This window comes from Coregonus clupeaformis, chromosome 21 (genome assembly GCF_020615455.1).
Source record: "Coregonus clupeaformis isolate EN_2021a chromosome 21, ASM2061545v1, whole genome shotgun sequence".
Classification (NCBI taxonomy): Eukaryota; Metazoa; Chordata; class Actinopteri; order Salmoniformes; family Salmonidae; genus Coregonus; species Coregonus clupeaformis.
This window is the reverse complement of record NC_059212.1, coordinates 12,158,680-12,173,855: the sequence shown is the minus strand read 5'-3', so window position 1 is coordinate 12,173,855 and position 15,176 is coordinate 12,158,680. Positions and strand designations below refer to the sequence as shown.

General features: G+C 42.2%; 1 protein-coding gene across 1 annotated transcript in view; it reads left to right on the top strand.

Annotated features, from left to right (window-relative positions):
* The first annotated feature begins 1,505 nt into the window (after window positions 1-1,505).
* The window catches only part of LOC121534928 (ras-related protein Rab-18-B), a 30,346-nt gene continuing 16,675 nt past the window's right edge, over window positions 1,506-15,176 (top strand). Inside the window, exons 1-3 of the mRNA XM_041841552.2 lie at window positions 1,506-1,669; window positions 9,625-9,680; window positions 9,908-9,969. Of these exons, the coding sequence (XP_041697486.1) occupies window positions 1,602-1,669; window positions 9,625-9,680; window positions 9,908-9,969 (186 nt within the window). The 5' untranslated portion in view covers window positions 1,506-1,601. The remainder of the gene's footprint in view (window positions 1,670-9,624; window positions 9,681-9,907; window positions 9,970-15,176) is intronic.

The following is a 15,176-nucleotide window of genomic DNA, read 5'->3' as shown; positions in this document are numbered from 1 at the left end:
TTATAGACTGTTCTCTCTGCTACCGCACGGCAAGCGGTACCAGAGCGCCAAGTCTAGGACCAAAAGGCTCCTTAACAGCTTCTACCCCCAAGCCATAAGACTGCTGAACAATTTTTCGTATGGCCACCCGGACTATTTACTATTTACCCCCTCCATTTGTTTTTACACTGCTGATACCCTCTGTCTATTATCTATGCATAGTCACTTTACCCCTACCTACATGTACAAATTACCTCGACTAACCTGTACCCCCGCACATTGACTCGGTACCCCCTGTATATAGCCTCGTTATTGTTATTTTATTGTGTAAATACTTTCTTGAACTGCATTGTTGGTTAAGGGCTTGTAAGTTAGCATGTCACGGTAAGGTCTACACCTGTTGTATTCGGCGCATGTGACAAATAAAGTTTGATTTGATTAGAAATTTGATTTGATTGAGGCCCGAAAAATTGCCAAAGACTTCAGCCACCCAAGCCATAGATTCTTCACCATGCTACCGTCCGGCAACCGTTACCGAAGCATCGACTCACGGACCAACAGGCTCCGAGACATCTTCTACCCCCAAGCCATTAGACTGCTAAATAGCCATAAGACTGCTAAATAGTTAATTAAATGGTTACCCGGAATATATTTTCCAGATTGCGATTTATAATGGACCGTTTTTGGATTACGTAAACAACAACAGTAATTTTGTGAGGGTGGGGATGCAGTGTAAAGGGTTTAGTATTGAATTAAATATATATATATATTGTACACAGGAAAAATTTAGTTGAACATGTAAAAATAATATTTTAAAGGAAAAGTGAAATAATGGATGTTGAGTTCAAAAACAAAAAAGCAAAAGCAAAACAAAAATAATTATATCCCCCTCAAAAATATGTTTTTATCTCAACATTATTTTTTTCACTTTTCCTCGAAAATATTATTTTTACATGTCCAACTTCATTTTTCATGTTTACGATGTATTTGAATTAGAATAGAACACTTTTTTTACGTAAAATTGACACCATAAATAATCCATTACACAGAATAGTATCTACTCTTATTTTGAAGGATTTTCAAAAACGCGACCAGGAAGTGTTTCGTTATTCTTGTCAGCTTCACTAATAATAGCAAAGACGTGTATGAAGATAGTCTAAAAATGCTTCTCCAATAGAAATCCCCGATAACTCTTGTAGGCAATGTCACAGTGAAGTTGGCTAGCTAAAGCGCATGCACAGAATCACGTAATCAGTCTAACTATCGTTTCGCGCCGAACTGCGCTAGTGCAGGCCAACAAATCAAAAGGCACTCCTTCGCTATAAAGTGTTTTTTTTTTACAAAAATCTAAACATGTCAGTTTGTCACTTTCACGAGGTTCGAGTAATAACATGTTCAACTACTTAAGACATTTGCTCGAATCTAGGTTGAGAAAATTAACAACTAAGGAAGAATTCTTTACGTTTCCCATTGACTTCTCAAACACTTGTCTGCTTCGCAAGCGTTCCCGGAAGTCTCGCAATGTTGTGTCTCTGGGTTTAGAAACTCTGTGCTAATAGTTACACTGTCAACATCAGACAAACGCCACAAAAAACTCTGACAGCTGAATAAAACAAATTAATATGGATGACGAGGTGTTGACAACTTTGAAAATATTGATAATAGGTGAGAGTGGTGTCGGAAAGTCAAGGTAAGTGTCTTTGTTTTGAAGTTTTGCTAATTAACATACGTAGTTAACATTGCAGGGGTGTTGTTGCTTACAAGCTTGATAGGTAGCTAACGTTAAGTAGTTAACGTTATCTGGCTAACCAGCTGAATTCCTTTGTTACAATTGGGAATAAAAACAGTTTCCCACACTTGGTTTGCTGATTTACTTTTTATCATCTTACTTGTTGGTTATTTAAATATTAGCTGGTAAATAGCTAGCTAGCAACTTGTTACAGTTGCTTTGTTTGTCTTTGTTGTCGGAAAGCTATCTGGTACTGGTGTTGTGTGGCAAGCAGCCCACCCCAGCCCTAGCTAGTGTGGCCAGCTCCTATTCATAGTTTTAAAAAATCGTTGTTATACTGCTAACCACTTATCCTTCTAGCTGGAGAACCTAGCTGGCTAGCTAATGTTATTTAGTCTCCTGAGTGGCGCAGTGGTCTAAGGCACTGCATCGCAGTGCTAGCTGTGCCACTAGAGATCCTGGTTCGAATCCAGGCTCTGTCGCAGCCGGCCGCGACCGGGAGACTCATGGGCGGCGCACAATTGGCCTAGCGTTGTCCAGTGTAGGGGAGGGAATGGCCGGCAGGGGTGTAGCTCAGTTGATAGAGCATGGCGTTTGCAACGCCAGGGTTGTGGGTTCGATTCCCACGGGGGACCAGTTTGGGAAAAAAAAAAAATATATATATATATATATGTATTCACTAACTGTAAGTCGCTCTGGATAAGAGCGTCTGCTAAATGACTAAAATGTAATGTAAATGATTTAGTACTAGCCAATGTCATGAGACTTGACATCGAACCAGTCAGGTAATTGGTTGAACATTCTTGAGTGTGTGACGTGGTTAGTACCGACCGAAGAACTTGGGAAACCCAGGGGCGCGTTCAGCAGGACGCAACGTTTTCGAAGTTCAGATATAAATATTCTATGTTGAACAAATATGCGCCTCTGACATGTAGAGTAAGGAATCACGTCCGCTCTATTCATGGTATTTCTATCTGCAACGTTCGAGAACGTTTTTCAGCTGAATGTGGCCCAGCTTCAGCTTGATCAACAAATTTAATTGGGAAATAATTAGGCTCACCAGCTAGCTACCAATCTACCAATCTATTTTAGTTTCACTGTATGATCATTCAATAAACGAGCCCACTAATTGTTATTTTTACCTTTCCACACAAGGTCTGGTATGTATTGCTTGATATGAGCAAGTTAACTTAAATGTATCAAAGAATGTCATGCCTCCATGACTAGTTAGTGCAATACTAGGTGTAATCATGTCTAACCAGTTGGCTAATGTAGCCTGTGTGCCCATGAGCTCCCAAGTCTAGATAGCTATGTCTTCTGGCGTCCACGATTAGCTAGTTGGCTACTACATGGCCAGTGTGAGCCAGCATGCGAGCTAGCCAGCTACATTTCAGTCAGTAGCTATCCTTCTAAATGTGGTGGTCACTGGATAAACTAGCTATGAGTTAAACATATATTTAGCTGAATACGAACTAGTAGCCAGTTGTTGTTGCCCATGGTGGAATCATATCTAACTCTGGCTCCTAAAGCCTATGTCCCCATGAGCTCCCGAGTCTCGCTAACGTTAGCTAATTTCACATGCTAGCTGAGCTGTTTTATAAGAAAACGGCTGATATGAATCAGGCCCTCCTTGGCGACCATGTTATTGGGGCGCGGGAATGTCAAATTCATATTTAAATTGTATGTTAGCTGTCATTGAAGTTGGTGGTTACTACTGGTTTCAGATTCGAGGCGAGAGAAATTGTCCGCCATGTTTTGGTAAGGGCTCAGTGACATCGCGCACTCAAGAAGGCTCAACCAATCACCTGAAGGGTTCTATGTCGACACTCATGAATATTCATGACCCTGGAACCCTGGATTGCTGATGCTATGTATTGGCCATTGAGAGGCTTTGAAGGCACAGTCAGCCATATTTGTGACAAGACCGGCTCGATTCGGTATTATGTAGCAACATTTGAAATTGTGTTTTTTACATTGGATAAAAGTAAAGACTCAGAGCTAGAAAATGGTATCATACACTACAGTTGAGGAACAATGGGAAAGTGATTCTGCTTTGAAACTTGATAAACTTGTAACCTCACTTGAGAAAATGGCCCTTGAATGTATTGGTAAACCTACTGGAGACCTCTTCTTTGTCTACACCCATTCAGCATCGTTCACACCCTCTTAAGCCGTAGCCCCACCCATCCTTTAAGGATTCACATGTGAGGCCATCTACTAAACAACCTAAGATTTCAACACTAAAGGCTGGTTTATACTACGGGTGTATTCGTAAATTCAATCTGGAGTGCCAGAGTGTGCTCTGGGCGTTCGTAAACTCAGAGCGTTGTCAGATTGTCTGTTCGGAGCGTTCAGAGTGCACACTGGACACTCTGGCCTAGGAGTAGGGTTGATCCAAGCAATCTGATCCTAACAACAGCAGTCAAGCACCCAAACTAACTGGCTTAACATTGGCTAGCTTGCTAGCTACTTCCAGACACAAATGAGAGAACAGCTCACTCTAACCATTTTACTCGGCCTAGCAGAGCTGGTTAGGCTGTTTTTTTATGTTATCCAGAGCGTTGGTGACTGTAACTGTGCTGCTGGCAACAATTTAATTCAGATTATTTTCCAACATTTACTGACACTGGCCATATTCAACGGATGTTGAGCGTTCGTAAATTTGTCAGTTATTCTGCGCTATGGCACACTCAGACGAGGGTGCTCTGAAATCGGAGTAGATAGCCAGAGTGAATTTACCAGCTACGTCTATCGACAGTTGTCACAGTGACATCATGAACATTCTATTGAAATGGTTACTTGCATAGTGGAGACTTTTTTGTTTAGACATTTAGCTAGCTAAACAATGAACCATAATCCCAACTCATAACGTTACTACCCTGCATGAATCTGCAGGTAACTAACCAACCAGGTTCAATGTTATCTAGCTAGCTAACATTAGGCTATAACAAGCAATGCAAATGGCTCTGCGATACGAATAATATTACTACACAGATCATACATGTAACGTTAGCTAGCTAGCTAACAGTATGCTTTAACTTGAAATGAAAATGACTTTCTGACAAAATTAGAAACGTGTAATATCTGGAAAATTTAGCTAGACTATCTTACCTGTATACATGGATGGACGCTTCTCCCTCTGGATGCCATGGTTGCCCTTAGTTTGAAGATGTAATCCGGAGACAGGTGTTTTATACAACAGCCTTCTGTGTGTTCTCTTTTCGACTCCGTCTGCATATTTGCCATCAAACGGCAGCATTTTCTCCATCTCCTTAGCTATCATACTCTAATTCCACCGGGCATTCCACTGATTTCAAAACTCTGTCCTCCAGAGAGTGGAGAGCAACACTTTCGCAGATCTACTATGTGATATCTTTCAAAAAAGCCACGTTAGAAAGGATTACCTACACATATTGACTAGCTCATGTTATAGACAGAAGCGTGCTACATGGCAGACCAATCCGAACTCATTCCTCGGCATGTCCAGCTAACTCATTATCTCAGCCAATCATGGCTAGCGGGAAGGTTCCTGTCTTTTCCCATGGCTAAACCAACTAGGCTCATAATTTAACAATTTACAGATGGCATACAAGTTTGTTATTAAGGCACATGAAAGTTCACATGTTCCAGAAGGCATTTATGCCAAAAAACGCATTTTTAAAACAAATGTTTAAGTTCAAATGGCTGTAGTTTCCTGAAACGAGTCACATTTGCACTCCCCAGTAAGAGCAGCCCTTCAAAGGAATTTATGGAATTGGTCTGTGTCAGTAAGTGGTCCAGTGTAAATATCTGGATTTGGAGTGAACTTTAAAATAATTCACTGTGGGGATCGAACTTGATCATCATAAACTAATTTTAGACGTGTAAAAAAATGTTTGGGGCCGTTCTGGGGATCGTAATTTACGTAGGATTTCTAAGGCAAACCAGGGCATTTGGCACCATTAGGTTGCTACGCAGTAGCCGACCAGTAGAGCTTGTGACGTCACGCTCCAGAACGGACACTGGGGGCCTGGTTTTGACATAATTAAGTAGAATACCATTGGAAATGAATGTTGAAAGTTACATTGAAATTCTTTAAAGATAAGTTGAAAATAACACTGTCAGGTTGAATGCACTGTTGAAAGGCCACACTGAATCGGAGAATAATTTTTTATGTCACTGTAGGGCTGACCCCAATTAGTCGACTGGTCGATTGTTTGGTCGATAGGCTGTTTGTAGACCGCACATTTTTTGTTGTAGCATGCAGTAGCATAGATGTATATTTATGGCACACGAGACACCTGTCTTATTCGCGCCCATCTCAGTGAACTAATCCATTGCAAAGGCCATAGGGATGGCACAGTCCAAGAAGGGGAGTGTGGCTGCACAATGCACATCTCTCTCCATAATGCGCTCTCTCCCGCCAATTTGTGCACATTCATTGTTTCATGACTTGTGTGAATTGTTTGCGTTTGATTGTTAGTCTATCAATTCCCCATTACCTACAGTACCAGTCAAAAGTTTGGACACACCAACTCATTCCAGGGTTTTTCTTTATTTGTACTATTTTCTACATTGTATAATAATAGTGAAGACATCAAAACTATGAAATAACACATATGGAATCATGTAGTAACCAAAAAAGTGTTCAACAAATATACAAAATATATATTATATTTGAGATTCTTCAAATAGCCACCCTTTGCCTTGATGACAGCTTAGCACACTCTTGGCATTCTCTCAACCAACTTCATGAGGTAGTCACCTGGAATGCATTTCAATTAACAGGTGTGCCTTCTTAAAGGTTAATTTGTGGAATCCTTTCCTTCTTAATGCGTTTGAGCCAATCAGTTGTGTTGTGACAAGGTAAGGAGGGTATACAGAAGATAGCCCTATTTGGTACTATCATACTATGGCAAGAACAGCTCAAATAAACCAAGAGAAACGACAGTCCCATCATTACTTTAAGGAATGAAGGTCAGTCAATACCGAACATTTCAAGAACTTTTAAAGTTTCTTCAAGTGCAGTCGCAAAAATCATCAAGCGCTATGATGAAACTTGCTCTCATGAAACACGAGCAATGGACATTAGACCGGTCGAAATTTGTCCTTTGGTCTGGAGTCCAAATTTGAGATTTTTGGTTCCAACCGCTGTGTCTTTGTGAGACGCTGTGTGGGTGAACGGAAGATCTCCGCATGTGCATTCCCACCGTGAAGCATGGAGGAGGTGGGGTTATGGTGTGGGGGTGCTTTGCTGGTGACACTGTCTGTGATTTATTTAGAATTCAAGGCACACTTAACCAGCATGGCTACCACAGCATTCTGCAGCGATACGCTTGTTTTGGCTTAGTGAGACTATCATTTGTTTTTCAACAGGACAATGACCCAACACACCTCCAGGCTGTGTAAGGGCTATTTTACCAAGAAGGAGAGTGATGGAGTGCTGCATCAGATGACCTGGCCTCCACAATCCCCCGACCTCAACCCAATTGAGATGGTTTGGGATGAGTCGGACGGCAGAGTGAAGGAAAAGCAGCCAACAAGTGCTCAGCATATGTGGGAACTCCTTCAAGACTGCAAAAGCATTCCAGGTGAAGCTGATTGAGTGAATGCGAAGAGTGTGCAAAGCTGTCATCAAGGCAAAGTGTGGCTATTTGAAGAATCTCAAATATATGTTTAACACTTTTTGTTTACTACATGATTACATGTGTTATTTCATAGTTTTGATGTCTTCACTATTATTCTACAATGTAAAAAATAAATAAAAATTGAATGAGTAGGTGTGTCCAAACTTTTGACTGGTAGTGTATATCACCGCTAGTACATTTAACATTAATTTCTATAATTTCTAATCTACAATGTTTGTTTGGTTATGGTAATGTCTGTTAATGCATTGAATGTAATATTATTCCAGTCTTAACGTTCTCATTGTCGGAGTGGACACGTTGTTTGCAGAGCGCACAACCGATGCTACACTTGTGAGAAACAAGTTTTGGTTTATTTCATTCCATTTACGAGTTTTGTCAATTTAGTCATTGTCTTTTGTTTTAAGCGCTCCTGTCAATGTTGAGTAAAGACGCGCATCTGATTACGCATAGAAGTAAGCCTATAGGCTACCTGGCCTGCAAGCAAATGTAGGCATATCAATGTGCCCATTTGGGGATCTGATAGTATTTCTGATTGGCTTAACGCACCACCGCTAATGAGCTGCGGAGCTTCTCAAAGTAATGTTTTCTTCACCTCAAACAGCAATCAAATGAAGTCTGTTTTTACATCCACTGAGAATGACCGTAGTTCCTCAATGTATTTGAAAAATCTTACCAGCTCTCTCCCTTTTGATAACCACTCAGCGTGAAAGGGAAAAATGTAATGCTCTGATCCAGTGGAAACAGCGTAAAATAGGCCTACCTGATTACTTCTTATCCCTTGCGCAAATAGCCTACAGCTGTGTCTGTCCCGAGCTCTCTTGTGCATGAAACTCTGAGGGCCCAGAATATTTGGTCTAAGGCACTGCATCGCAGCTAGCTGTGCCACTAGAGATCCTGGTTCGAATCCAGGCTCTGTCGTAGCCGGCCGCGACCGGGAGACCCATGGGCTGGCGCACAATTGGCCCAGCGTCGTCCAGGGTAGGGGAGGGATTGGCCGGCAGGGATGTAGCTCTGTTGGTAGAGCATGGCGTTTGCAACGCCAGGGTAGTGGGTTCGATTCCCACGGGGGGCCAGTATGAAAAAAATAACAAAAAATAATGTATGCACTCACTAACTGTAAGTCGCTCTGGATAAGAGTGTCTGCTAAATGACTAAAATGTAAATGTAATGTTGCAAGTTTGCGAGCATGAGCTTCAAGTTGATACAATGTTTCAAGTTCGTCGCAGACAGGCCTTGCATAGCCAATGTGATTTATAGGAGATTTATTTTTATCAGGATATTTTCTACCTGCAGACTGCAATGTTTTAATTTGTTGGCTTTATAGGCTATTTTTACATAGTTGGCAATGGCAATAAAGTTACTTTTTAGGTTTGTGTCATTTCCATTAGTTGAGTTTTGATTTAACCACTTGACAATCATTTTGAGATACGGAGACGTTATTATAAATGAAATGAAACAGTTCCATGAAAATGTGCATATGAAAACATTGTTTGTTGTTGTCTGGGACAGCCCTATATCACAGAAAGTCATCTAAATTCTAGAATGTCAGATGGAAGTTTTGGGAGGCTGCCGAAACAGGGAAGGAAACAAATCAGTTGCTTTGTAATTGTAACGAATCACGACCCGGCATAGGATATCAACAGTGACAACAGTTGGCTGCTATTTGAGTGATAGTTTAACTGTCAAATCCATGTATTGGTGTGTGTGGTCAATGACTTTTATAGAGAGACCGCCCCGAACTATCCGTGCCATTTTAATGAGAAAATGTCAAGAGTTCTCAGTCCTGGGACCCCCAGCCCGTATGACAAAATCAACAGCAGAAAGCCAAAGATATTGATCTGTTTTAAGCAATCGATCTTGTCATTGTGTTGACTATGAACTTTTATACTAACATCACCAATCTGAAAAGGATGTGTAATTCCCCACCAATTCGATGTGGTCAAAACGTCAGCTTGTGTAATGTAGTAACATGCTTTACACATCAAGTAAAGTAGTGTAATATAAAATAATTAAATATGGAAAAAATGATGACATTTTAATTTAGAATGATAGTAAATGAAGCAAACACAGCTTTTTACAATAATCACAGATTTCTCACTAGTTTAACCATCAAAATAGTTGCTCTTATGCACGATTTAACCGGACGCTTTAGAGCGCAGTTTCCATAGTGACTGCACAGCAGCCTGTGTAATCACCCTCCCTACTAGTACAAATAATTCACGTATGGAGTGTCAGTGTTACAATGTCTGCTCACTGATATGGTATTCCCATGCGTCTGTCCCCAAACAGTCTTCTCCTGAGATTCACAGACGATACTTTTGACCAAGAGCTAGCAGCAACCATAGGTAAGTCTAAAGGAGCTCCATCATGAAAGGAGTATGACCCAGTGCACTGTTAATGTGGAGGGAAAACACAGAATTCCAACTCTAACAGTCCTTTTGACACAGTTGCTAGGCCTATGAGATACTGGAATATTTTTATGTCACACATTAAGCTATTAATTTTTATGGGTCAACAATTGAAAACCAATGGTTCCTCTGAGTCTGCATCTTCCGCTCTCTTGTTGATGCAGGTGTGGACTTTAAAGTAAAAACAATTGCAGTGGATGGGAACAGAGCCAAGCTTGCTATTTGGGTAAGTCTAATCTCTGTCAATGTAAGTGGATTGATTATTTTAGGTGTGGCCAAAGTAATCTGTGAAGTGAACATCAGGAATTTCACTTTCTTAAAGGGACTATCTTCAGTTCAAACAACAGCAAAGCCGACACCCCGCCACTGTTTTTGTAAACAGCTGAGGAATTGGGATGGAGAAATGTAACCACTCTCAAAATCATAGACAGAGCTATGGATACAAGGACTGACCATCTACAGGGGTTCCCAAACCTTTTCACTCAGAGGCCCACCTTCCAGTATTGGGGAACATCCCGTGCCCCCCCCCCCCCACACACACACCACGTCTATTTATTTAATTTGTATTTAACCTTTATTTTATCAGGGAGTCATACTGAGACCAAGGTCTCTTTTACAGATGAGCCCTGAATCACATAAATACACACATCAATATAAATACAAAATGCAAGCAGAAAGAAAGAACAACATGGCCATAAAAAACAAACACATGAATCAGTAATAAGGTCCTCAATCAGATTTCTGAATTGCCCTAGAGGCACCAAAACATGACATTTTCAAGATTGTTCCACAAATAAGGTTCAAGAAAACCAAAAGCTTATTTACCTAACTCGGTAGACACCAAAGGAAAGTCCAGAGTTAACCATCCCTGAGACCGGGTGTGGTAACTCGTATGTCTAAAGTTTAGTAAAGATGTTAGGTACAGTGGGACTTTTTGTAAAATGGCTTTATAAATGAAAACCTACGTGACATCAGAGGGCCAACCAAGTTTCTGGTAGAGAATGAAGTGATGGGTACTAAAATTGTCGCCCATAAAAAAGCGCAATGCGCTATGACAAACTGCATCTAACGGCTTTATTGTGGCAGCTGCTTTCATTTAGATGATGTAGCCATAGTCCAGGACCAATAGAAATGTCGACTGAATAATCTGCTTTCTACTTTCTCTATTTCTATGCGCATAAGCACTGTTCATGACACAAACTGTTCACACCCCTCTAGTTATCGGAGAGAACATTTTGCAGGTTTAAAGCTTATTTCCTGCAATTCTACAAATTCTTCACAGGGTGCAGAGAAAATGTTGCCGTTTTGAAAGCAAATTTTCTTGCAATTCTATACATTTTGCCATGTCTAATGTGTATTAACCTCCTGAGTGGCGCAGTGGTCTAAGGCACTGCTTTGCAGTGCTAACTGTGCCACTAGAGATCCTGGTTCGAATCCAGGCTCTGTCGCAGCCGGCCGCGACCGGGAGACTCATGGACGGCGCACAATTGGCCCAGCGTCGTCCAGGGTAGGGGAGGGAATGGCCGGCAGGGATGTAGCTCAGTTGATAGAGCATGGCGTTTGCAACGCCAGGGTTGTGGGTTCGATTCCCACGGGGGGCCAGTATAAAAAAAAAAAATGTATTCACTAACTGTAAGTCGCTCTGGATAAGAGCGTCTGCTAAATGTAAATGTAAATGTATTCATGTGATATGTGAGTGACTCAAACATTACATTGCTGCCTCTGCCGATCCCTCGCATGCCCCACAGTTTGGGAACCACTGATCTATGATGTACAAATTATAGTTTAAAGGGGAATGGAAACGCTTAAGGAAGTAAAGCTGAGCAAAGAGATGTATTCAATCCACTAATACTAAACATGCGCTTATAACATAGAAACTCCTCTATTTTAATTGAACAATGTTTATTAGAGGTATGGGTAGCGGCATCTTGAATTGCCATAGTAATGACTGACGCCAATACGTCATTGGTAGGAATGAGGAAATTGTGAGTTTTGACGCAGAGAAAAAAGTGAATGCTGCCACCGGGAGGCGCCTCACCTCTAGTGGACCTGAAAGGTTTCTCACAACTTTCACATCTCTGTCATTAAGATCAGGACAACAATATTAAGGTAAGAAACAGTATACAATTTCATTTTTATGTTGGTAATTATAATATGTACTTTTTAGAGTATTTTTTTCCAACGGATAAGATGTAAAATAAAATTTTAATAACAAGCCGAGTAGACAATCAGCTAGCTAGCCTACTTTATTTAGCTTTTCTCTTTTTTTTATGTAAATGTTTTAATTGATAACTGTACAAAATAAAATACTCATTGACAATTTGAAGAGCATTTGTTGTTAGGTATTAGCTAGACCTAGCTAAAGTGATCTGGCTAGTGATTAGATATGAAACTAGCTAGCCAGCCAAGCAGAAGAGAAGGCTGCTGCAGGATTGCTATTTTACCAGTAAAAGTACTTATTAGCTAGCTAGCTAACTACTTACAGTGCCTTCAGAAACTATTCATACCCCTAGACTTATTCTACATTTTGTTGATACAGCCTGAATTCTAAATGGATGAAATGTGTTTGTTTTTCTCTCACCCATCTACACATAAATCAAATCAAATCAAATCAAATCAAATTTTATTGGTCACATGCGCCGAATACAACAGGTGCAGACATTACAGTGAAATGCTTACTTACAGCCCTTAACCAACAGTGCATTTATTTTAAACAAAAAAGTAAGAATAAAACAACAACAAAAAAGTGTTGAGAAAAAAAGAGCAGAAGTAAAATAAAGTGACAGTAGGGAGGCTATATATACAGTAAAATAAAGTGACAGTAGGGAGGCTATATATACAGGGGGTACCGTTGCATAGTCAATGTGCGGGGGCACCGGCTAGTTGAGGTAGTTGAGGTAATATGTACATGTGGGTAGAGTTAAAGTGACTATGCATAAATACTTAACAGAGTAGCAGCAGCGTAAAAGGATGGGGTGGGGGGGCAGTGCAAATAGTCCGGGTAGCCATGATTAGCTGTTCAGGAGTCTTATGGCTTGGGGGTAGAAGCTGTTGAGAAGTCTTTTGAACCTAGACTTGGCACTCCGGTACCGCTTGCCGTGCGGTAGCAGAGAGAACAGTCTATGACTAGGGTGGCTGGAGTCTTTGACAATTTTGAGGGCCTTCCTCTGACACCGCCTGGTATAGAGGTCCTGGATGGCAGGAGCTTTGCCCCAGTGATGTACTGGGCCGTACGCACTACCCTCTGTAGTGCCTTGCGGTCAGAGGCCAAGCAGTTGCCATACCAGGCGGTGATGCAACCAGTCAGGATGCTCTCGATGGTGCAGCTGTAGAATTTTTGAGGATCTGAGGACCCATGCCAAATCTTTTTAGTCTCCTGAGGGGGAATAGGCTTTGTCGTGCCCTCTTCACGACTGTCTTGGTGTGTTTGGACCATGATAGTTCGTTGGTGATGTGGACACCAAGGAACTTGAAGCTCTCAACCTGTTCCACTACAGCCCCGTCGATGAGAATGGGGGCGTGCTCAGTCCTCTTTTTTTTTCCTGTAGTCCACAATCATCTCCTTTGTCTTGGTCACGTTGAGGGAGAGGTTGTTGTCCTGGCACCACACGGCCAGATCTCTGACCTCCTCCCCTATAGGCTGTCTCATCGTTGTCGGTGATCAGGCCTACCACTGTTGTGTCGTCGGCAAACTTAATGATGGTGTTGGAGTCGTGCCTGGCCATGCAGTCATGGGTGAACAGAGAGTACAGGAGGGGACTGAGCACGCACCCCTGAGGGGCCCCCGTGTTGAGGATCAGTGTGGCAGATGTGTTGTTACCTACCCTTACCACCTGGGGGCGGCCCGTCAGGAAGTCCAGGATCCAGTTGCAGAGGGAGGTGTTTAGTCCCAGGATCCTTAGCTTAGTGATGAGCTTAGAGGGCACTATGGTGTTGAATGCTGAGCTGTAGTCAATGAATAGCATTCTCACGTAGGTGTTCCTCTTGTCCAGGTGGGAAAGGGCAGTGTGGAGTGCGATAGAGATTGCATCATCTGTGGATCTGTTGGGGCGGTATGCAAATTGGAGTGGGTCTAGGGTTTCTGGGATTATGCTGTTGATGTGAGCCATGACCAGTCTTTCAAAGCACTTCATGGCTACAGACGTCAGTGCTACGGGTCGGTAGTCATTTAGGCAGGTTATCTTAGAGTTCTTGGGCACGGGGACTATGGTGGTCTGCTTGAAACATGTTGGTATTACAGACTCAGTCAGGGACATGTTGAAAATGTCAGTGAAGACACTTGCCAGTTGGTCAGCACATGCTCGGAGTACACGTCCTGGTAATCCGTCTGGCCCTGCGGCCTTGTGAATGTTGACCTGCTTAAAAGTCTTACTCACATCGGCTACGGAGAGCGTGATCACATAGTCGTCCCGGAACAGCTGGTGCTCTCGTGCATGCTTCAGTGTTGCTTGCCTCGAGCGAGCATAGAAGTGGTTTAGCTCGTCTGGTAGGCTTGTGTCACTGGGCAGCTCGCGGCTGTGCTTCCCTTTGTAGTCTGTAATAGTTTTCAAGCCCTGCCACATCCGACGAGCGTCAGAGCCAGTGTAGTATGATTCAATCTTAGACCTGTATTGACTCTTTGCCTGTTTGATGGTTCGTCGGAGGTCATAGCGGGATTTCTTATAAGCGTCCGGGTTAGAGTCCCGTTCCTTGAAAGCGGCAGCTCTACCCTTTAGCTCAGTGCGGATGTTTCCTGTAATCCATGGCTTCTGGTTGGGGTATGTACGTACGGTCACTGTGGGGGACGACATCATCGATGCACTTATTGATGAAGCCAGTGACTGATGTGGTGTACTCCTCAATGCTGTCTGAAGAATCCCGGAACATGTTCCAGTCTGTGCTAGCAAAACAGTCCTGTAGCTTAGCATCTGCGTCATCTGACCACTTTTTTATTAGCCGAATCACTGGTGCTTCCTGCTTCAGTTTTTGCTTATAAGCAGGAATCAGGAGGATAGAGTTATGGTCAGATTTGCCAAATGGAGGGCGAGGGAGAGCTTTGTATGCGTCTTTGTGTGTGGAGTAAAGGTGGTCTAGAGTTTTTTCCCCTCTGGTTGCACATTTAACATGCTGGTAGAAATGAGGTAGAACGGATTTAAGTTTCCCTGCATTAAAGTCCCCGGCTACTAGGAGCGCTGCATCTGGATGAGCGTTTTCCTGTTGATTAATGGCCTTGTACAACTCATTCAGTGCAATCTTAATGCCAGCATTGGTTTGTGGTGGTAAATAGACAGCTATGAAAAATATAGATGAAAACTCTCTTGGTAAATAGTGTGGTCTACAGCTTATCATAAGATACTCTACCTCAGGCGAGCAAAACCTCGAGACTTCCTTAGTATTTGATTTTGTGCACCAGCTGTTGTTTACAAATATACACAGACCGCCACCCTTTGTCTT